This window comes from Dromiciops gliroides, chromosome 5 (assembly GCF_019393635.1).
Source record: "Dromiciops gliroides isolate mDroGli1 chromosome 5, mDroGli1.pri, whole genome shotgun sequence".
Taxonomy (NCBI): Eukaryota; Metazoa; Chordata; class Mammalia; order Microbiotheria; family Microbiotheriidae; genus Dromiciops; species Dromiciops gliroides.
In genome coordinates, this window is record NC_057865.1 from 208,263,497 (window position 1) to 208,286,814 (window position 23,318).

The window sequence follows — 23,318 nt, forward strand, 5'->3', positions numbered from 1 at the left end:
CAGTGTTCTCAATGGAATGTTCTCAACATTCTCAACCCAAAGTGCAAAAACTTTCTCTAATTAAATTGACACTTAGCCTGAAATAAGCCTGAAAACAATTTACTGCAAGGAATCGCTATCATTCTGGGAAGGTCCTTCAAAAAAACTTTGTGATCCTGGGGAGATATAGTGGTTTCCATGATACCTTGACTTCAGCCACATGGGGCTAAAATCCTTTGAAGGGGAGGAAAAGTGTTATGAAATGTGGTCACTTTGTACTGTAATATGTAACATAACATTATTGTACCTAATCCAGGGCAGTGCAATTTTTATCATCTGTGATTTTATTATAATGAAAATAATATTTGTCTATTTCCTTCAAATCAAAAGTTTTTTTAAATGGCAAAAAACATTACTTGATAACTGTTACATTTCATATTTATCATATTGTTTTTATTCTTTAGCATTTCCTGAATGGGTAGAACATATCAATGACACAGAAGCAGATATAGGCAGTGATCTATACTGGCCTTGTGTGGCTACAGGCAAACCTATCCCTACAATCAGATGGTTGAGAAATGGATATGCGGTAGGTCACACATAATTTTTGTTATTTTTAAGAAATTATTTGTATAGTTTCAGATTATGCTGCCATATGCCTGGGCCCTGAATTGTGTAAATAAGAAATGTGAAAATAAGAAACCAACAACAGAATGTAAAGTGTCTCCTTTTTTACTTTAACTTAAACTAGTTCTAGTCATCTTCTCCCCACTCTTTCTTTCCTTTTTTTCCTCTGTTCTTTCTTCCTCTTCCTATTCATCCATTTCTACCACCTGATATTTCTGATGAGGGAAATTCTTACCAGTAATATTCCTAGTCCTCAAAAGAGGTAACAACAATAAATTCTCTAATACCTTTCAATTGTAACCTTTCAGCTGGGGCAAAGGAGGGAAAATGAGTTCATTAAAAACTAAAAATAACTCTGAGTTCATTAGAAAGAATAGACCATGGTAAATAGACCTTAATTCCCTATGATGATCCACTTTGAGTTATCTAATAGTAGGGACAGTGAAAATAATAATTATTATAAATAGGTCAGATATACATGATTCTAAACATTTTACAAAATGCTTCTTTCACAAAACTCTCATGTGGTAAACAGGGTAGTTATCATCCCCATTTAACAGAAAAGTTGTGTGCTACCATTACCCAGGTTACTCAGGTCTTCAGTCTGCAATTTTAAGTGTTTTTCTTTTTATTTCATGTACAGGAATTACTGAGTCTAATGCTGTGTGAAATAGTTTCTATTAAATATTATCAATAATATTTCTTTTACCTTTTTTTAGTACCATAAAGGTGAACTGAGACTATATGGATTGACCTTTGATAATGCTGGAATGTACCAATGTATAGCTGAAAATGCCCATGGAGCTATATATGCAAATGCTGAGCTCAAGATTCTAGGTAAATATAATTTCATTTTTATTTTGACTTGTAATGAGAAGACCTTAGGTCCAAATGATCTCCTTTATCATCACTTTTATGCATGTTTATATAATGATATTGTTTAACAAATTATATATTCCCCTGAGCACATGTGATTCCACAATCCTTATTTTATACATCCAAATTTTAAAATCAGGCCAATTGCTAAAAGGTTAACCATAAGATGATGAATGAATTTTAACAGCAACAACTCGTAAATAACACTTCAGATTTGGAACACATCAGAATTCATGATCTTCATCAGTAGAGAGAGAACACAAACAAGTCAAGTCAACAAAGATTTGTTAAGTCATAAGTTTATACTTACTTATGTACCAAATATTGCACTAAGCGCTAGGGAAACAACGAAAGGCAAAAGCAGTTGCTTTCCTCAAGGAGATCACCTTCTAGAAGAAAGACAACATGTAAATAGTTATGTTTATGCAAGGATAAATTGGAGGCTATCTCAGAGGGAAGGCACTAGCATGGAAGGGGACAGAGAAAGATTCTTGGATAAAGTGCATTTTTGGTGAGATTTAAGGAAGACAGGAGGTGGAGCTAAGAGCACTCTAGACTTGACAAAAGGCATATATTTTGTGCAAGGAACAGCAAAGCAGTCAGTGTTTCTGGATCATAGAGTATTCAGAGAGGAGTAAAATGTAAGATAAGAAAACTGAAAAGGTAGAAGGGACCAGGATGTGAAGAGCTTTAAACACCCAACAGAGAATTTTACATTTGATCCTGGAGATAATACAGACTTCCTGGAGTTTATTGAATGAAGTAGTATGGGGGTAACATAATCAGACCTATACTTCAGGAAGATTACTTTGGCAGCTGATTGGAGCATAGACTGGAGCAGGGAAAGATGAGACAGAGACCAACAAGGAGGCTGTTGCAATTGTCCAGGTATGAAGTGATGAACGCTTGCACCAAGGTGTGACAGTGTAAGAAGAAAGGATGGCATGTGCATAAGAGATACTACAAAGGACTATTAAACAGAACTTGTTAACATATTAAATATGAGAAGTAAAAAAGCAAGAAGAGTTGAGGATGATACCTAGATTGTAAGGTTGGATAACTAGGAGGATGGTGGTGCTGAAATTTGGAAGAGGGAATAGTTTTAGGGGAAATATAAGAAGTTCATTTCTGAATGTGTTGAATTTAAGATATCTGTGGAACATCCAGTTCAAGATGTCCAAAAGACAGTTGGAGATGTGAAACTGGAGAGAGGTTAGAGCTTGATAAATATATCTTGAAAATCATCTGCAGAGAGATGGTAATTGAATCCATGGGAGCTGATAAGATCAAAAGTGATATAGTATAGATGGAAAAGAGAAAAAGGCCCAAGCCAAAGCCTTGGGTGGATGTTACCTGAATGGTGTTTGTTGTCCTTTTTACTCTAAGCAGAGCAACATGGATCACTATATCAAGGTACTATTTGTCTGTGACTGATCAGACCAATATAAACTCGGAAGGCTCTATCACAGGTTGGGTTAAAAGAGCCCATATAAGCATTTGGAGTACAGATGTCTTCAAATTTTTGTCTCATGTATCTTTTGAGCTACTTCCTCCTTCACACTACCTTCTTTGATGCAGTCATGTGCTACTTGCGTAGGCCAGTGTCTCCCATATCTCACAATCAGTTTGAAAGTTCTTCAAAGAGACCTTGAGAGTGTCCTTATATTGCTTCTTCTGACTTCTTTGTGAGCCTTTGCCTTGTGTGAGTGCTCTATTTGGCATTCAAACAACATCAGAGTTGTGTTCTCTGCCATAGAATTTAAATGGTCGACAGTTCAGCTCGATAAAGGACCTCAGTATCTAGTACAGTATGTTACCAGGTCATCTTCAGAATCTTCCTAACACAATTCAAATGGAAGCAATTTAATTTCCTGGCATGGTGTTGGTATGCTGTCCAGGTTTCACAAGCATATAGTAATGGTTCTGTAGGCCTTCAGTTGGTAAAAAGCCTTTTTTCTCCCACAGTTTCCTTTGGAGGCTTCCAAATATCAAACTAATTCTGGCAATTCATGCATCAACCTCCCTGAAAGTATACTGCCAAGATAAGTGAACTTAATCCACTGCATTCAAAATTTCTCCATTTGCTAGAACCAATAGTTCTACATATTGATGGTGCAGTGCTAGCTGGTAGAGAACCTCAGTTTTTTTAGTGTTAATTGTCAGGCCAAAACTAGCACAAGTGGCAGAGAATTAATTCACACTCGATTGCATCTCAGCTTCAGAGGCGTCATTGAATGCACAGTCATCTTCAAACAAAAAATCATATGCCAACTCTTCTTCCACTTCAGTCTTGACTTATAGCCTTTTAAAGTTAAATAATGTAATCATCAGTGTAATAGCTGACCTTGATGATGTTTTCATTCTCATTGAAGGTAAGGGGCAGCTAGGTGGCACAGTGGATAGAGCACCGGCCCTGGAGTCAGGAGTACCTGAGTTCAAATCTGGCCTCAGACACTTAACACTTACTAGCTGTGTGACCCTGGGCAAGTCACTTGACCCCAATTGCCTCACTAAAAAATAAAATAAAAAAAAAACTATCATTCTCATTGAAGGTGTCTGATAACATCACCTTAAAAAGCATAAGAGGGGGCAGCTAGGTGGCACAGTGGATAAAGCACCAGCCCTGCATTCAGGAGTACCTGAGTTCAAATCCAGCCTCAGACACTTGACACTTACTAGCTGTGTGACTGTGGGCAAGTCACTTAACCCCCATAGCCCCACCAAAAACCAATAAAATAAAATAAAATAAAAAACATGAGAGCAAGTGCAGTCCTACTTCACTCCCTTGGTGACTGAAAAAGTATGAAGGGATTGTCCACTATCCAGAACCCATGAATACATGCCATCGTGGAATTGGCATACAACACTGATGAACTTCTCTGGGCAATCAAATTTTCTGCCTTTGTCAGATCAACTAACATAGTGTGCTGTTCTGCTCTGTTTTGCTCCTGGCATTTCTCCTAGAGGTGCCCAGGACAGCATGCACCATATCAACTGTTCCTTAGCTCTTTCTGAAGCCATACTGGTAGATGACCATTTTCCAGGCGAAGGAGGACTCTGGCAAGAATTTTGCAGGCAATAACTAAGAAGGAGACCCCACTACCACCACCACCACCATGTGATTGTCACAGGACAACCTATTTCCTTTTTAGAGATGGACAGTGGAGGTATCCTTGAACTCCTGGGGGACAACCTTCTCTTGCCATAAAACTTGGAAGATTTAAGTCAATTTTTGTATGTGCAGCCCCTGCCTTGTAAATCTCAGCTGGAATAGAATCAGCACCAGGCACTTTTTCTACATGAGAGGAGCTTGATGGCATTCAGAACTTCTTAAGTTGGAAGTTCAGCTAGAGAGGGATTGACTTCAATCTGAGATAAACAGTCAATTCCATGGGCAGCTAGGTGGAGCAGTGGATAAAGCACCAGCCCTGGATTCAGGGGGACCTAAGTTCAAATCCGGCCTCAGACACTTGACACTTAATAGCTGTGTGACCCTAGGCAAGTCACTTAACCTTCACTGCCCTGCAAAAAAAAAGAAAAATGTCAATTGCTGCAGCATTGGTTTATTGATCTGTTGAGAATGCTATGGAAGTGTTCAGACCATTTCTCCAGGATCATATCCATATGATCAATGTGGCTCCATCAGTACTGAGTAGTTGAGATACCTTATAGGTCTTAGGCCCTTCAGGGCATCATAAAAGTGCTTTAGATTGTTACTATCTTGATATATATCAGTGACCTGAATAGATATCTAGTGAAGGAGATTGAAAAGGAGTAATCAGACCAGCTAGGAGAATCAGAAGAGAGAAATTTACACAAAAACCTGTAGAGAAGAGATTATCAAGGAGAAATTGCCTAAAGTTCAAGAAGGATAAGAACTAAGAAAATGATAAACAATTAAGAAATTGTTGGCAACTATGTTGTTGACAAGAGAGTAAATGTAGAAGCAGAGACATAATTATAAATGACTTTCACATGAAGTTTAGCCACAAAAGAGGACATACAGAACAAAAGCAAGCAGGAGTGGATGGATCAAGTGAGGCAAGTGAAATTATCTCCAAAGCATTAAAATAAGAAGACTCATTGTAAAGTTCACAATAGAATTGTGTACTGTGAATTTGTGCATTTTTTGAAAGATCAGGAATGGAGATAAGGGTCTTTAAAATGCTTTTTATGTTGGTGGAAAATTCTAGGTAATAAGGTTAGAGTTTTCTGATTTTACTAGTTACCCCCCCCCCCAAAAAAAGGAAAAAATTGGGGAAGACTACTAAATTTAAAACTGCTCTAAAAGATTTGGAATACCCTATGTAGTTGATTGGTCAAGTGACGAACTGCTGTGTGTGAAATTTAACAAAGAAATAAACAAAGAGAGATAACAATTTATTAATAGGTTGGGTGGGTCAATGGCTCTGCCTCTGGCCAAAGACCCTGAATTGAAGATACAACTCATTTTTATAAACAAAGAACAGAAGAGAAATAATATCATTGGTTAGCATCACAAGGATGAGGAATCATTATTGGTTACATCAAAGAAAGTGGGCATATCCCACACATGACTACAGAGACAACCTCTGTATCTCTTAGGAACGTTTTTTGTAAATTTTATGGATCACAGATGCATCCTGAAATTACTGATACTCAGGTATATAGCCTAACTTGCACCTGGGGATTAGATAAGATGTCCTTAATTGTTAAAGATGGGGCAAAATCTTTCTGTCTTCTCAAGGATAACACAAACCTTTCAGAAAATGCTGAGATAATGTTTCATTAGAGTATTGAGAACTTAAGCTTAGGCTTTTCCATAGGTACTTAACAATATTCCATATATACTTAACTATAACTTCCAACTTAACCATATTCCAACATATATACTCAGCTATATTCCAACTATTTCCATAGATACTTAATTATATGAAGATAAATATCTATCTTCAAAGATAAAAAAATTCTAAAATAAAAATTTTTGCACACATGAGTTTTATACAGATACAGAAGCGGCTTTATGTTTGTTACAGAATATGATTACAGAATAAAATCATTTATAGAGTAAAATAAAATATGAAATGCAGGTCAAGAATGAATTCTCTCAAAACAAAAAAGTAATACAAGGGAATTTTTGTATCCAAGTTTCCAAAAGACCATTGTCCCTTATAAAAGGTAAGATTTTGAAGCATTTAAGTTAACTCTATTTTTAATGTAAGTAGTATTTTTTCCAACTACTTGTGTGTTGTTTTGTTTTTGTGGGGCAATGAGGGTTAAGTGACTTCCCCAGGGTCACACAGATAGTATGTGTCAACTGTCTGAGGCGAGATTTGAACTCAGGTCTACCTGAATTCAGGGCCAGTGCCTTATCCACTGCACCACCTAGCTGCCCCTCCAATTACTTGTAAAGACAATTTTCAACATTCATTTTTCATAAAATTTTGAGTTTCAAAATGTTTCCCTCCCTCCTTCCCCAAGATGGCAAACAATCCGATATAGATTGTATATCTGTAACAATGTAAAATATTAGTCAAATGAAAGAAGAAAGGGAACAAAAGGAAAAAAATGCAAAAAAACCAAAGTGAAAATAGCATGCTTCAATCTGCAAACCATCAGTTCTTTATTTTTTTATTAAATAGTATTTCCTAATTACATGTAAAGATAATATTCATTTAATATTCATTTTTATAAGATTTTGAGTCCAAAATTTTCTCCCTTCTTCTCATTCCTCTCCCCAAGAGAGCAAGCAATCTGATATAGGTTATACATGTGCAATCATATTTCCACATTAGTCATGTTGTCAAAGAAGAAGCAAGACAAAAAGAAAAAGCCATGAAAAACAAACAAAAAATTAAAATAGTATGATTTTGATCTGCATTCAGACTCTATAGGTTGTGGGTTTCTTTGTTTTGTTTTGTTTTTTTCTGGTGGAGCAATGTGGGTTAAGTGACTTGCCCAGAGTCATACAGCTAGTAATTGTCAAGTGTCTGAGGCCAGATTTGAACTTAGGTCCTCCTGAATTCAGGGCCAGTGCTTTATCCACTATGCCATCTAGCTGTCCCCAAGACTCTATAGTTCTTTCTCTGGATGTGGATAGCGTTTTCCAACTTGAGAGTCTTTTGGAATTATCTTGGATCATTATAGTGCTAGAAGAGCTAAGTCAATCACAGTTGATCATCATACAATGTTTCTATTACAATGTACAATGTTCTTCTTGTTCTGCTCACTTCACTTTGCATCAGTTAATGTATTTCCAGGTTTTTCTGAAATCTCCCAGCTCATCATTGCTTATAGCACAATAGTATTTCATTACATATATGGTATATGAATACCACAAGCCATTCTCCAGTTAATAGGCATCCCGTCAACTTCCAATTCTTTGCCACCACAAAAAGAGCTGCTATAAATATTTTTGTATATGTGGGTCCTCTTCCCTTTTTTATAATCTCTTTGGGATACAGACCTAATGCTGGATCAAAAGGTATACACAGTTTGTTCATAACTTCACTAACAATAAATTAGTGTCCCACTTTCTTCTCCCACATTTATCATTTTTTTAAATCATATTAGCTAATTTGATAGGTGCAAGGTAGTACCTGAGTTGTTTTAATATACATTTCTCTAATCAATACTGATTAGACTTGTATTCTTATAAATTTGACATTATCAGAGATACTTGCTGTAAAAAAAAAAAATGTTTCCCAGCTTTCTGCTTTCCTAATTTTGTTGCATTGGTTTTGTTTGTATAAAACCTTTTTAATTCAATATAATTAAAATTATCTATTTTGCCTGCCTTCTTTGGTCTTAAATTCTTCCCTTCTCCATAGATCTGACAGGTAAACTATTCCTTGTTCTCTTATAGTATCAACCTTTATGTCTAAATCATGTAACTATTTTGACCTTAATTTGGTATATAGTGTGAGATATTGGTGTGTACCTAGTTTCTGCTATCCTGTTTTCCTAGCAGTTTTTGTCATATGTGAGGAGCTCGAATCTTTGGGTTTATAAAATAGTCATTTACTGCTATGTCTTGTATACCTAATCTATTCCACTGATCCACCACTCTATTCTTAGCCAGTACCAAATAATTTTGATGATTTAATCTTTATAATATAGTTTGAGATCTGGTATGGCTAGACAACCTTCCTTTGTATCTTTTTTTTATTAATTCCCTTGATATTCTTGATCTTTTGTTTTTCCAGATGAATTTTGTTAATATTTAGTCTAGCTCTATAAAATAATTTTTGGTAGTTTGATGAGTATGATATTGAATAAGTAAATTAGGTAGAAGCGTCATTTATTTTAGCTAATACAGCTTAGTCTACCCATCAGCAATTGATATATTTTTTAATTGTTTAGATTTGACTTTGTGTGAAAAATGCTTTGTAATTGTGTTCATATGGTTCTGGGTTTGTCTTGGCAGGTAGACTCCCAAGTATTTCATATTGTCTACAGTTATTTTAAATGGGATTTCTCTTTCTGTCTCTTGCTACTAGGCTTTATTGATTATATAAAGGAATGCTGATGATTATATCCTGCTAAAGGTGTTATTTGCTAAAATTGTTAACTATTTCAGGTAGTTTTTTAGTTGATTCTTTAGGATTCTCTTAGGATACCATTATATCATCTGCAAAGAATTATATTTTGGGGGCAGCTAGGTGGCACAGTGGATAAGGCACTGGCTCTGAATTCAACTTGAGTTCAAGTCCAGCCTCAGATACTTAACACTTACTAACTGTGTGACCCTTGGCAAGTCACTTAACCCTCATTTCCCCCCAAAAAAGAGAATTATACTTTTGTTCCCTCATTACCTCTTCTAATTCCTTCAGTTCCTTTTACTTCTCATTGATAAAACTAACATTTCAAGTATAATATTAAATAATAGTGGTGATAATAAGCATCTTTGTTTCAACCCTGATCTTATTCAGAAAGCTTCTACTTTATGTCCATTACAGATAATACTTATTGATGGTTTTATATTGATACTACTTATCATTTTAAGTAAAACTCCATTTATTCCTATGCCCTCTAGTGTTTTTTAATAGGAATGGGTGTTGTATTTTATCACAAGCTTTTTCTGTATCCTTTAAGATAATCATATAATTTCTGTTAGTTTTGTTATTGATATGTTCAATTATGCTGATAGTTTTCCTAATATTGAACCAACCTTGTATTCCTGCTATAAATCCCACCTGGTAATGATGTTTTATCCTGGTGATAAATTGCTATAATCTCCTTGGTCATATTTATTTAAAATTTTTGTATAAATATTCATTAGGGAAATTTGTTTAGAGACTTGATTTGAAGTTGTTTCAAGGGAAACCGGGAAGACCTTAGGCAACTTCTTGGCTTTTCTCCTCCATCTTAGCTCTGCCTCCTAAATCTATTTTTTTTAAAATGCTTAGAAAGCTATTTATTGATGACAGAGGTGAGTAAGGTTAAGTCAAAATAAAATACAGAACTGAGGCACTCAAGCTTAAGAGCAAATATCACTTTGGCTTCAGTTATCTATATAGATCAGGGCAACATAGTGCCTTTGACTTTTCAAAATAATTGTCTCCGTTTTTTCATTTTTCTCCACTTATACAGAGATAGTCACAATGTTTCTTCTGATTTATTATCAAATTTTAAAATGCAAGTAATGTTGGTTTGTATTTTAATAAAATATGTGTGTGTGTTTGTATGTATGCTTATATAAGATAAGTATGTGCACATGGGATGACTTAATGGGCCTTCCAGATAACTTGATTAGATATCTCTGGAATCTGACCTACCCCTCAACAAGGAAAACTGATTTCCATCTTGAGGGAAGCTTGGGAAGGGACTTAACCCTTTCCTTTCCTTTCTCCAAGAGACATATATGACTAAAATCATATTTATCTGTCCTCTCCAAATATTGTTCAGCATAATTCAGAATGAAAATAATAAATGAATTAATTAATTAATTAATAGATTAATTAATTAATTAAAATTCAGAATAAATTTGACTCAGTTCTCTATATATTTGAGAAATGAAACCTTCTACTTGTTTCAAAAATTCTTGCCCAGTTTTCTGGCAGGATTTATAACCAGGATTAAAAAAAACAAACTACAAACCACTCTATTCAAAGACAGGAAAGAAGAGATGACTTTTTACAATTTTTTTAAAAGTCTATTTGATCTAAAACAGCAGAATTAGCAATAATGAATCATAATAATTTTAAAAAGCAGTCTTTACCCATACAGCTTCTGGTGCTATTAAAAAAAACAACAACACTATACCAAGTATCCACACTTAGATATGGAGACCTGGATATGTTGGAACTAAGGTATTCCTAGACACAGACTTAGACATTATTACCAGACTTCTGGTTTTGTCCTAAATCTGGTCCTTAGTTGCCCTTCCACAAAGGGTTAGAACAGCATAAGAGACGGTGGTCAATAATCATAATCAATCATAGGTAAGTATATCCAGAGTGAATTTAGAGGATTGAAAGAAGTGGAAGGAATCTAGAACAAAAAAAGATAAGCAACACAAGTAAAAATAAAATATAAAAGAATAGGGCATGTATGTCAATATCCAATCAGCTTTTTACTGTATGAAGTGATATACTTCTGGGAAACATTTTCTCTGGACATTTTAAGTGAAAGGGATTATTCTAGACTACTGATCTAATCCAAGAGGCTTCATTTCTAAGATGGCTCTTCTTAGCATACTGAACCTTTCAGGAAGACCTGATTTCAAATCTGGCCTCAGACATTTACCAGCTGAGTTACCTGAAAAATGATAGTACCTACTTTCTTGAATTATTTTGAAGAGAAAATGAGATGTTTGTAAAAGTGTTTCATAGAACCTTAAAAGCTATATATAAATACAAGTTATAATCATTATTATCTTTCTTTATCCTTTTGTGATGTTCTATGAAGGACTTTTACACTGTTTTTTTTCATCATATTTTATGAATGTTTTAAATATAGTGGAACCTAACAATACATGTTGTTTTTTAGTTATTTTAATCATATCCTATTCTTTGTGACCCCATTTGGTATTTTCTTGGCAAAGGTACTGGAATAGTTTATAATTTCCTTCCCCAGCTCATTTTACAGATGGGGAAACCAAGGCAAACAGGGTTAAGTGACTTACCCAGTGTCTGAGATCAAATTAGAATCAGGTCTTCTTGACTCTATCTTACTTCTATATTATGAATTTCTTTTTGTTTTTTGGATTAATGATTCTTCTTTAAAAAAAGATCCTTTCTTTGGGAGTTTTGCATTAATGAAACCAATAAACATCCTCTTAGAAGAATTAATTTTCTTGGGGGTAGCTAAGTGGTACAGTGGATAAAGCACTGGCTCTGGATTCAAGAGGACCTGAGTTCAAATGTGACCTCAGACACTCAACACTTACTAGCTGTGTGACCCTGGGCAAGTCATTTAATCCTCATTGCCCTGTAAAAAAGAAAGAAAGAATTCATTTTCTTGGAGGTTGCTCCAAGATGGTGGAGAGAAATCAGGAACTCACCTAACTTCTCACAAATTCCCCTCTTTTAACTAACACTTTAAATAACACCTCAAGACAAACTCTGGTACAGGAAAAACCCACAAAAGGACAGGGTGAAACAATTTTCTAGCCCCAGACAACTTAGAAGGTTAGCAGGAAAGGTCTATTTTACTGATGTGAGAGCAGAGCACAGGCTGTAACAAAACAGGCTGAGCCCCAGCAAACCAGCAGTAGTTCTTAATAGTGACTGAATCAATGGTGGCAGTAAGTGTTTCTAGAGCTCTCAGCTGTAAGCAGTGAGGGGGTTGGTCAACTGGTGAGAAGGAGATTACAGGACTCTGTTGCATTGCCCATACTAAAATACTGGTTGTAATCCCGAGTCTCAATCCCAGCTCTAGAGGGAGCACTAGTGCAACAGAACTTATGGCCTCCGGAGATTCGGCAACCCTGATCATAATATCAGGGTGGAACAAAGTGCTTGTGGTCACTCACAGACCAGAGCACAGGAGAGTAGTAAACACATTGCTCCTTAGATCATACCACCTTAGAAGAACTGAAAGTTTATAGACTCCCAGAACTAGCTGTACAAAAATCCAGTATGGGGATAAAGATCAAGACACAAACTCAGAAGAAGACAACAAAGTCAAAACTGCCAAATCAAAAGCTTCAAAGAAAACTGAATTAGTCTCAGGTCAAAAAGGCTTTTTAAAGATCAAGTAAGAGAAGTAGAGGAAGTATTGATGCAAGAAAATCATGAAAAAGAGTCAACTGAAGCACACAAACACAACACACACACACACACACACACACACACACACACACACACACCCCTACAGAAAATAAAACCTTAAAAAAGGGAATAAGGGGGCAGCTAGGTGACACAGTGGATAAAGCACTGGCCTGGGATTCAGGAGTACCTGAGTTCAAATCCGACCTCAGACACTTGACACTTACTAGCTATGTGACCCTGGCCAAGTCACTTAACCCCCATTGCCCTGCCAAAAAAAAAAAAAAGGGAATAAACCAAATGGTAAAAGAGGCACAAAAATCCAATAAGAGAACAATGCCTTAAAAAGCAAAATTGACCAAATGGAAAAAGGTATATAAAATTCACTGAAGAGAACTCTTTAAGAGCAGAATTAGCCATATGGAAAAGAAGGCACAAAAGTTCCCTGAAGAAAATAATTCCTTAAAAATTAGAATTGGGCAAAAGGAACCTAATGATTCCAAGAGACATCAAGAAACAACAACAACAAAAATAAAAAACCGAAGAAAATGTGAAATATTTCACTGGAAATACAACTGACCTGGAAAATTGATTGAGGAGAAATCATTTAAGAATTATTGGACTAACCCAAAAGCCACAATTAAAAAAAGAGCCTATAGACATCATCTTTCAGGAAGTTATCAAGGAAAACTATCCTGATTTTCTAGAACCAGAGGGTAAAATAGAAATTGAAAAAAAAATCCACTGATCGCCTCTTGAAAGAGAGCCCCAAATGAAAACTCCCAGGAGTTTTCCAGAGCTCCCAAGTCAAGGAGAAAATATTGCAAGCAGCCAGAAAGAAACAATTCAAATATTGTAGAACCACAGCCATACTAACACAAGATTTAGCAGCTTCCTCATTGAAAGATAGGAGGGTTTTGAATATGATAGGCAATAGGAATAGGAAGGCAAAAGAGCTATGATTACAACCAAGAATCACCTACCCAGCAAAATTGAGTATAATCCTTTTTCTTTGGGGGGAGGGGGGAATGGGTATTCAATGAAATAGAGGACTTTCAAGCATTCCTGATGAAAAGGACAGAGCTGAATAGAAATTTTGACTTTCAAATACAAGATTCAAGATAAGCATAAAAAGGTAAACAGGAAAGAGAAATCATAAGGAATTCAATTAAGTTAAACTGTTTACATTCCAACTTGGGAAGATACTTATAACTCTTAAGAACTTTCTCATTTTTTCCAATAAACATTTTAATTTAAAGTTTTGAGTTCCAAATTCTATCCCTTCTTCCCTTCCTACTCTCCCCCCTCCCTGAGATGGTAAACAATCAGATATAGGTTATATATGTGTAATTATGTAAAACATTTCCATATTAGTCATTTTGTGTAAGAAGACTCAAATACAAGAAAAAAATGAAAAAAAAGTCTGTGTTAATCAATATCATTTCTTTCTCTGGAGGTGGATAGTATGCTTCATCATGGATCCTTTGGGATTGTCTTGGATCATTGTATTGCTGAGAATAGCGAAGTCATTCATAGAACAATATTGCTGATACTATGTACAATGTTCTCCTGGTTCTGTTCACTTCACTATACATCTGTTCATGTAAGTTCAGGTTTTTCTGAAATCATCCTGCTTGTCATTTATTATAGCATAATAGTATTCCATTAGTTTAATCATTCCTCAATTGATGGGCATCCCTTTGATTTCCAATTCTTAGCTACCCCAAAAAGAGCTGCTATAAATATTTTTTGTACAAATAGGTCTTTTTCTCTTTTTTTGGAGGCCTTTGGGATATAAACAACTTAGCAGTGGTGTTGCTGGATCAAAAGGTATGCACAATTTTATAGCCCTTTGGGAATAAGGAACTTTCTTATTAAGGCAGTTAGAAAGAACATACATAGACAGAGGGCATGGGTAGGAGTTGAATATGATGGAATAATAATCTTAAAAAAAACAAATTAAGGACTGAAAAAGAAGAATGCACTGAGGGAAGGGGGGAAAGGAGACATAGACTGGTATAAATTATCTCATCTAAAAGAGGTGCAAAAGAGCCTTTACAGTGGAGGGACAAATGGGGAGAAGAGGCCATGTAAACCTTATTCTCATAATAATTGGCTCAAAAAGGAAGTAACGTATACACTTAGTTTGGTATAGAAATGTATTTTGCCCTATAGGAAAATAGGAGAGTAAAGGAATAAGAGAAAGGGGAGGTCAGATATAAGGGAGAACAGATTGGGGGAAGTGGTAGTCAGAAGCAAAACACTTCTGAGGATAAACAGTGAAAGGGGAGAGAGAGAGACAGAGAGAGAGAAAGAGAGAAACATACAGGGAAGAAATAGGATGGAGAGAAGTAATTAATCATAATTGTGAAAAAAATACAGAAGGTTCTCTGATAAAGGCCTCATTTCTCACATATGTACAGAACAGAGTCAAATTTATAAAAATAAGAGCCATTCCTTAATTGATAAAATGATGAAAACATATGAACTTGGCACTTATCAGACAAAGTAATCAATTCTATAGTCATATGAAAAAAAGTTTTAAATCACTACTGATTAGAGAAATGTAAGTTAACACCTATGAGATTATCTAACATGACAGAAAAGGAAAATGACAGATGTTGGAGGGGATGTGGAAAATTGAGATGCTAATGGAATTGTGTATTGATTAAACTATTATTTAGAGTAATTTGAAACTATGCCCAAAGAGCTATAAAACAATGCATACCCTTTAACCCAGTAATACCACTGCTAGGTATTACTAGGTATTGCTATCCCAAAGAGATAAAAAATATATATATATAATGAAAAGGACCTGTATGTACAAAACTATTTTTATGGGGGCAGCTAGATGGCGCAGTGGTAAAGCACCGGCCCTGGATTCAGGAGTACCTGAGTTCAAATCCGGCCTCAGACACTTGACACTTACTAGCTGTGTGACCCTGGGCAAGTCACTTAACCCTCATTGCCCTGCAAAAAAACAAAAAACAACAACAAAAAAAAAACAACTATTTTTATAGCAGCTCTTTTTGTGGTGGCAAAGAATTGGAAATTGAGGGAATGCCCATCAATTGACAAATGGCTAAACAAGCTATATTATGTGATTGAGGTGGAATACTATTGTACTATAAGAAATGATAAGCAGGATGGTTTCAGAAAAACCTGGAAAGACTCACATGAACTGATACAAAGTGAAGTGGGGAGAAGCAGGAGAACATTATACTCAGTTAACAGCAATATTGTACAATGATCAATTGTGAATACTGCACACCAGTGATCTAAGACAATTCCGAAGCACTTAATGATGAAAAATGCTATCCACTTCCAGAGAAAAAACTGATGGAATTTGAGTATAAACTGATTCATAATTTATCATGTTCTTTATTTTTATTCCTTTTTTTGCAACATGGCTAATTTGGGAATATATTTTGCATGATTTCACATGTATAATTGATATATAGCTTGGATGGAAAAGCAAGGATAGAAAGATAATTCAGAACTCAATTTTTAAAAGTATATTAAAGAAACTGTTTTTTAAAATAAAATTATCAATTTTGATTTATAATCTTGCTTTTAAACACCAAATACTGACTAATATAAATAAAGGGGACAATAAAAATTGTTATGAATCATTTTATAATATCAGTGGTGTTCGTAGTGATAAAAATCCAGTGGTGTTCCTGGTGATAAACATGAATAATAGTGCTAGACTTGAAATAAAATTGCTCTGAAAATAAAATATTTTAAAAATCAGCCTTATGTTATATGAAACCATTAGTGGTAGGCATTTAAAATATTTTACTCTAAGGAGTCTAATAACATTTTCTTATAGTGAAGAATTGCTATTGAATAAAACTGGAGAATCCTAGAATAAGTGATGCTTTTCAGAGATCCTGCTCTGAGATAAATTTATTGCTGCCTTCCATAGAACAGAAACCATTTGCTAGTAGACATTTGATAGCTATTTGAACTGGATTTTTCTCAAGGTAGATGGACCTAAAGCATCCAATTATGACTAAATGTACAGCAATTTCATTTGCAATCATCTAGGTATATATAATTACAAGGAAGCAACAAAGTGTGCGTTTCTATCAGTCAGGTGTTCATTCTATCAGGCACATTTGGTAATAAAATAATTACAGTCCACATTTACAAAGTGCCATGTTAAAAACTTTTCTATATATTGTTTGCCATGAATAGAAAAAAATTAATAAGGAAATTTCGAGTAGAAAAAAATGAAAAATAGCTTAAATAATAATTGTTGATTTTCCTTTAGCTATGGCTCCCACCTTTGAAATGAATCCTATGAAGAAGAAGACCCTGGCAGCTAAAGGAGGACGAGTTTTAATTGAATGCAAGCCTAAGGCTGCACCTAAACCAAAATTTTCATGGAGTAAAGGAACAGAATGGCTTGTCAATAGTACTCGGTCAGTTCAGAAAACTTAAATCCCTTCAAGTTTAATGTTGTATAAAGCATTTCATCTGATGGCCTATTTTCACATGATCAATACAAATGTTCCTTATGGCTCTATCACTAAGGAAGAAGAGATTGAGAGGCAAGGAACAAATGGAGGGATCCTGTATGAAGTTATACTCTACCCCTGTCAAACCATTATAATAGCATTAGGTTCAATGTAAAACTTCACAATTTATAAGTTTAGAATAACTGTTAGTAGGACCAAAGGATAAGATGATGATGGTGGTGGTGGTGGTGGTGATGACAATGATGTTATAACGATGATAATTAAAATAATCTTTAAAATGTTTAAGAAGCTTTTTCAAATTTTCAAAGTATTTTCCATTGTTTTGTCTTATTTTACACTCAGAATAATATGATGTATTTAGAACAGTTTAACATTTCAGTTCACACATGCAATTATTGAATCCTTTTTGTTGCTCATTGTTTCGATTGTGTCAGACTCTCCATGACCCCAATTTTTTGGGGGGTGGTGAAGATGCTGAAGTATTCCATTTCCTTCTCCAGCTCATTTTGCAGAGGAGCAAACAAGAGAAATAAGAATTAAGTGACTTGTCACATAGGTAGTTAGTGTCAAGTGTCTGAGGCCAGATTTGAACTCAGGTCTTCCAGACTCCTTGGCCAGCACTCTATCCCTACCTAGCTACCCCTCTATAGAGACATAGAGAGGAGAAGTAAGTATTAGTTGTCAAAGAGGACTTAAGACTAGATTTAAGTAATTTTAATAAAATTATATAGTACAGAGTCATGATTTCATAATCTTGGGAGTTGTCCAAGGAACTGAGATATTAAATGACTTGTATAGGGCCACATACCTAATTAATTGACAGAGAAAGGCTTTATACTAACATCTTCCTTACTCTTTTTGATTCCAAGCCTACTCTATCCTCTCCTTCATAGAATGTTAACTTTGAAAGAGATTTAGAGATCAGATAGTCCCACTTAGACAAAGAATGAATAAGTGGCACAATGGGAGACTTTGGAAATAAGTACAAAAAGGAGACAATCCTTGCTTTCAAATAGCTGATGCTCTAATATAAGAATACAATACATGGAGGAGAGTGAAGAGAGCTTTGGTCTATGCAATCACTGAAATTGTTAGTGGAGCCATAGGGCAGTGGATTGTCATATTCTTTACAGTAGCAATAGTAGTATGTATTTAATTACTATTTCCAGAGCAAGAAAAGGAAAGTGTATAAATGGAGGGGGGGTAACATGCATGCAGCAGGAGCTCAAAAAGCTCAGGTAGGCATTGTTTTTGGTAGATGGCTGAATGGGATATGAAGCATGGTATAAGGCCAGTTTTCACTCACTTATCCACTAGGATGGAGTCCCAAGGTTGAACAGATTAACTCCTTCAAGGGTGGGGGTCGGAGGATATACTCTGGAGATTTGGTCCAAAGATTCCCTATGCTAAGTGGAGTTAAGGGGGCAGTGAAAGGGCAGAGGGCAAGATGCCCTGGTAGGCCCTGGTTTCCTGTTAATGATTGAGTCCAGAGAGGTGAGTTAATTTTCCCAAGGCCACCTAGCTAGAGCCAGGACTAGAAGGCAATTTTCCTAACTCAGTCAAAGGCTTGTTCTACTACATATTGCTTCAAATCTTATATAAAGTTTCTATAGGAAGATTGATATATTCAATGGAATGTAAAAATATGGCTTAAATTTTTATTATTATATGTTGATAGATCATGGTAACTGATTCTCCCAGGATGTAATTTGTGTTGAAAATGTCTATACAATGCATGAAACCAATTTAGCCTGATTCTCCCAGGATTCATCTCTCTCTGGCTTAAGTTTTTTTGGGGATTATTATGATATCTGTAACAGAAATATTCTTTTTAAATTTGTATAGATCTTTCAGATTAAAAATTGTGTTTCTTGCACACAAATTTAATATTTTAGAAATGAAGCTTGAGAGTAGCACTTACATTATCAATTATCAATAACCATATAGATCTAAATATATCTATTTTATGTGTTATATTATATATCTAAATATAACCAATAACCATAGCTATAAGTAGTATCATTAAAGAAGAATCTGTGAGGTACTTTGGTACAGTGGAAAAAGCAATGGCTGGAGTCACAGGACCTAGAGGTAATCCTATCTCTGGGGTTTACTAAATGTAATACCTTGGGCAAGTCACTTAACCTGCTTGGCACTCAGTTATTCCACCTGTAAAATGAAGGGATTGGACTAAATGGTATTTTTAGGTCCCTTCTATCTATGGCTTTATGATCTTAAAGGTAAAAAGAATCTGAGAATTGAAGAAAAAAAAATTTGTTTAGGAAGATAGTGTTCATTTTTAAAAACAGTTAAATTCCATTGAGCTCAGATAGGTCAGATAAATCAAGCATTATTATGTTAGCTCTAGAAAGCATAAATTTAATTTATATTTACTAGGTTTGTATTCCTGAACAAGTCATTTAACCTCTAAACCTTAGTTAATAACTTGGGGCAGCTGGGTGGCAGAGTGGATAAAGCACAGGCCCTAAAGTTGGGAGGACCTGAGTTCAAATCTCACCTCAGATTAGCTGTGCGACCCTGGGCAAGTTACTTAATCTTAATTTCCTTAAACATCCAGGGCCATCTCCAATCATCCTGATAACATTATCTTGCCACTGGATCCAGAATGCACTGGAGGAGAAAGTGAGGCTGTTGACTTTATATAGCTCTTAATCACTTAAATCCAGTTCAGTTCAAGTCATAACATCCATCATGGTCCTCTTCAAGAAAGAGGGACAAACAATGACAACTTGTAAAAGGGGGGATTGGATTGGATGGCCTCTAAAATCCCTTTCAACTCTAAATCTCTGATCCTAATATTGTTGATTAATTTTGCCTTATCTGAAATAATCTGAATATATCTGAAATATGCTGCCTTCAGCAACTTATCTGAAATACATTTGTTTGGGTTTTTTTTTTTTTGCTCCATTTGCAAATGAGGGTAAAAAATGGCCAAAGTATTTTATATGAAGAGCTGATAGCAAAATTGGTACAGCAAAATTCTCATTGAAAACTTTTTTTAATACTACACATTTTTTTTAATACTACACATATTTTTAAGACAATAAGATGGCTCAGTGGGATAGAGCTCTGGGCCTAGAGTCAGGAAGATATATCTTCCCTAGTTCAAATCTGGCCTCAGACACTTACTAGCTGTGTGGCCCTGAGCACGTCACTTAGCCCTATTTACCTCAGTTTTCTTCATCTGTAAAATGAAGTGGAAAAGGAAATGTGGCAAACTGCTCCAAGTATCTTTGCCAAGAAAACCCCAAATGGACTCATGAAGAGTCAGACACAACTGAAAAAAATGACTGAAAAACAACAAAACATTAATTTTGTTATAACATCCCTTTTCTATGGAGTGAAAAAGTACTCTACATGTCTTGGTTTCTGATCATGGCTTTGCTACTGTTACCCATGTTTCCTTGGGTGATTCATTTTATTTATCTGGGTCTCTGTTTCCTCATTTATAAAATACAGGAGTTGTATTTGATCTCAAAGGTTCTTTTTGTTTCTAAATTCTCTGATCTCATGAACCCTTTTTCCTCCCTTAATATATTCGTAAAATAGATCTTTTCTTCAAATTGGATAGGAAAAAAAGATGAAAGGAGGAAGGAAACTGGAATATGTTACTAATTAGCATCTTTATATGACAAAGATTGGATATCCATGTGTATCCATAGACAAACTAACATTAATTTTTCAACTTTAAAATGAGTTAGGGCAACTAGGTGGCACAGTGGATAAAGCACCAGCCCTGAATTCAGGAGGACCTGAATTATCTGGCCTCAGACACTTGACACTTACTAGCTGTGTGACCCTGACCAAGTCACTTAACCCTCATTGCCCCACCAAAAAACAAATAAACAAAAAAAAGAGTTAGCATCATTATTACATAAAATATAATTTTGTCAAAAGATAGTCCATTTATAGTCCATTATAAATTATAAACTTCTTGAAAGATCCTGAAGATGACCCTGGATTCTAAAAAAGTTTTGTCCCTAAAATATTTGTAAAGTCTGGCAAGTCCAACCAAGCTGGAATGGTTTCCAGTATTAACCAAGGAACAAAATAGATATTTTACAAGGTGCATCCTAGCCAAATTCATAGTAGGTCATACTTAGAATGCTATCATGCAGGCAACCAGTTGATGAATCCATTTGACCACAGCCAAAGGCATTGATGGGATCATTGATGGGTTAAATTGCTGTTCCTTAAAGTATTGAAGTAAATATTAATATAATCTATTGCATTAAACATATTTGTGTATTCTTTTTTCTGTTAAAATAGAATTCTAATTTGGGATGATGGTAGCCTTGAAATAAGGAACATCACAAGGGCTGATGAAGGCACTTACACATGCTTTGCAGAAAATAACCGAGGAAAAGCTAATAATACTGGAATTCTATTAATCACAGGTATGACATAATTTTTAATAAAATTAGTAAACTCAAAGGTCAGATTACTTTAGTAATATTCCCTATCTTTTTCCAGCATTCATATGGTTGAGAATTTCAGTTGTTAAAAACTCTCTGAAGAGTTTACTCTCTAATTTCTTATTTTGGCATGAGCCAAAACATTTTAGAATTTATCTTTTGTGTATCAAATTCTTGAAATTTTCATTTTTTCAATGAATTCAGATGCCACAAGGATTACTTTACCACCAGCTAATGCTGATGTCACTGTGGGAGAGAATGCTACCATGCAGTGTTCTGCGTCCCATGATCCTGCGCTGGACCTCACATTTATTTGGTCTTTGAATGGATATGTGATTGACTTTAACAAAGAAAATAGTCATTACATGAGGAATTTTATGGTAATTATACTTTATCATTATATATTAAAATATTTTTACTCCAAGAACACGAAGAATTGTCAGTATTTTGGTTTTGGTTCAGACACAGGAAGAGCAATGAAGAAATAATTCATTTCTTTAAAAAAAAGTTTACTAACCAGATTTTTTTCCACTTCTTGATATAAACATTTTTTATTTATAGTTTTGGGTTCCAATTTTTATCCCTCTTTCCCTCCCTCCCCTTTCCCCTCCCTGAAGTGGCAAACAATCAGATATGGGTTAAACATGTAGAGTTATGTAAGACATTACCATATTTGTCATTTTGTACAAGAAAACTTGCTTAAAAGGAAAGAAATAAAAGTGAAAAATAGCGTGCTTCAGTCTGTTCCATCAGTTCTTTCTTTGGAGGTAGATAGTGAGTTTCATCAATAGTTCTTTGGAATTGTCTTAGACCATTGTATTGTTGAGAATAGTTAAGTCATTCACAGTTCTTCTTCAAAGAATATTGCTGCCTCAGTGCACAATATTCTCTTGGTTCTGTTAATACCCAGAAATTAGATCTAAAAAGAAAGAGATCAAAAACACAAAGACATTCTGACCTTGGCAAGTTGAAGTATGTTTTTTAGGAACATTCACAGAAAGGACCAAATGTATCCTTAGGTTTACCTTATGACACATAAACCCCCAAAACACACCTCCAGGGAAAAAGGTACCCACCTCTAGGGTTGGCTTAAGCTCCCAGGAACTGCAAATTAGGATAGGCCCTCCCCTGTACCTCTGTAAAGTGGAGATTATGATAATGAGCAGATGATCAATTATTTTCTGATTATAAATATAACCATTTTCATCCCCTATTTGAGAGACACCTCCATGGTCCTCTCCCTGTGGTCACTCACAGTATTGTAATAAAACTTGGGAAACTGAGTCACTGTGTCTTGTAATTCTTTGGGATGCCTCATGATCAATCTGATCAATTAAACCCACTTCCCACATCAAAGGGACTTGCTCTCTAACAGCATACGCATATATATGTATATACACATATATGCATGAACATGTAAATATTATATAGAGAGATATATAGATATACTACATAATTGATGAAAATAATACTAATATGAATGTTTGTGGGTTTTTTATTTTTATTTCAAACAGATAGATTCTAATGGTGACTTGCTTATTAAAAATGCCCAGCTGAAACACGCTGGACGTTATACTTGCACTGCTCAGACAATTGTGGATAATTCTTCTGCTTCAGCTGACCTTGTTGTTAGAGGTAAGAGTTAATATTGTTCCATTAGAAAAGCCAAAGATATTTGATTTGTATCAATTCATAACATTTTCCAGTGAATCTTGTTCAAGTATTTA

The 23,318-nt window shown here is 35.1% G+C and overlaps 1 protein-coding gene across 3 annotated transcripts in view; it reads left to right on the forward strand.

The window, feature by feature from the left end:
• Positions 1-23,318, forward strand: part of CNTN1 (contactin 1) — a 253,372-nt gene that overhangs the window by 111,817 nt on the left and 118,237 nt on the right. For all 3 annotated transcript variants that reach the window (XM_043966354.1, XM_043966352.1, XM_043966353.1), the window contains 6 exons: positions 444-568; positions 1,326-1,443; positions 16,948-17,098; positions 21,446-21,573; positions 21,796-21,971; positions 23,106-23,226. In XM_043966354.1, coding sequence (XP_043822289.1) covers positions 444-568; positions 1,326-1,443; positions 16,948-17,098; positions 21,446-21,573; positions 21,796-21,971; positions 23,106-23,226 — 819 coding nt within the window. The remainder of the gene's footprint in view (positions 1-443; positions 569-1,325; positions 1,444-16,947; positions 17,099-21,445; positions 21,574-21,795; positions 21,972-23,105; positions 23,227-23,318) is intronic.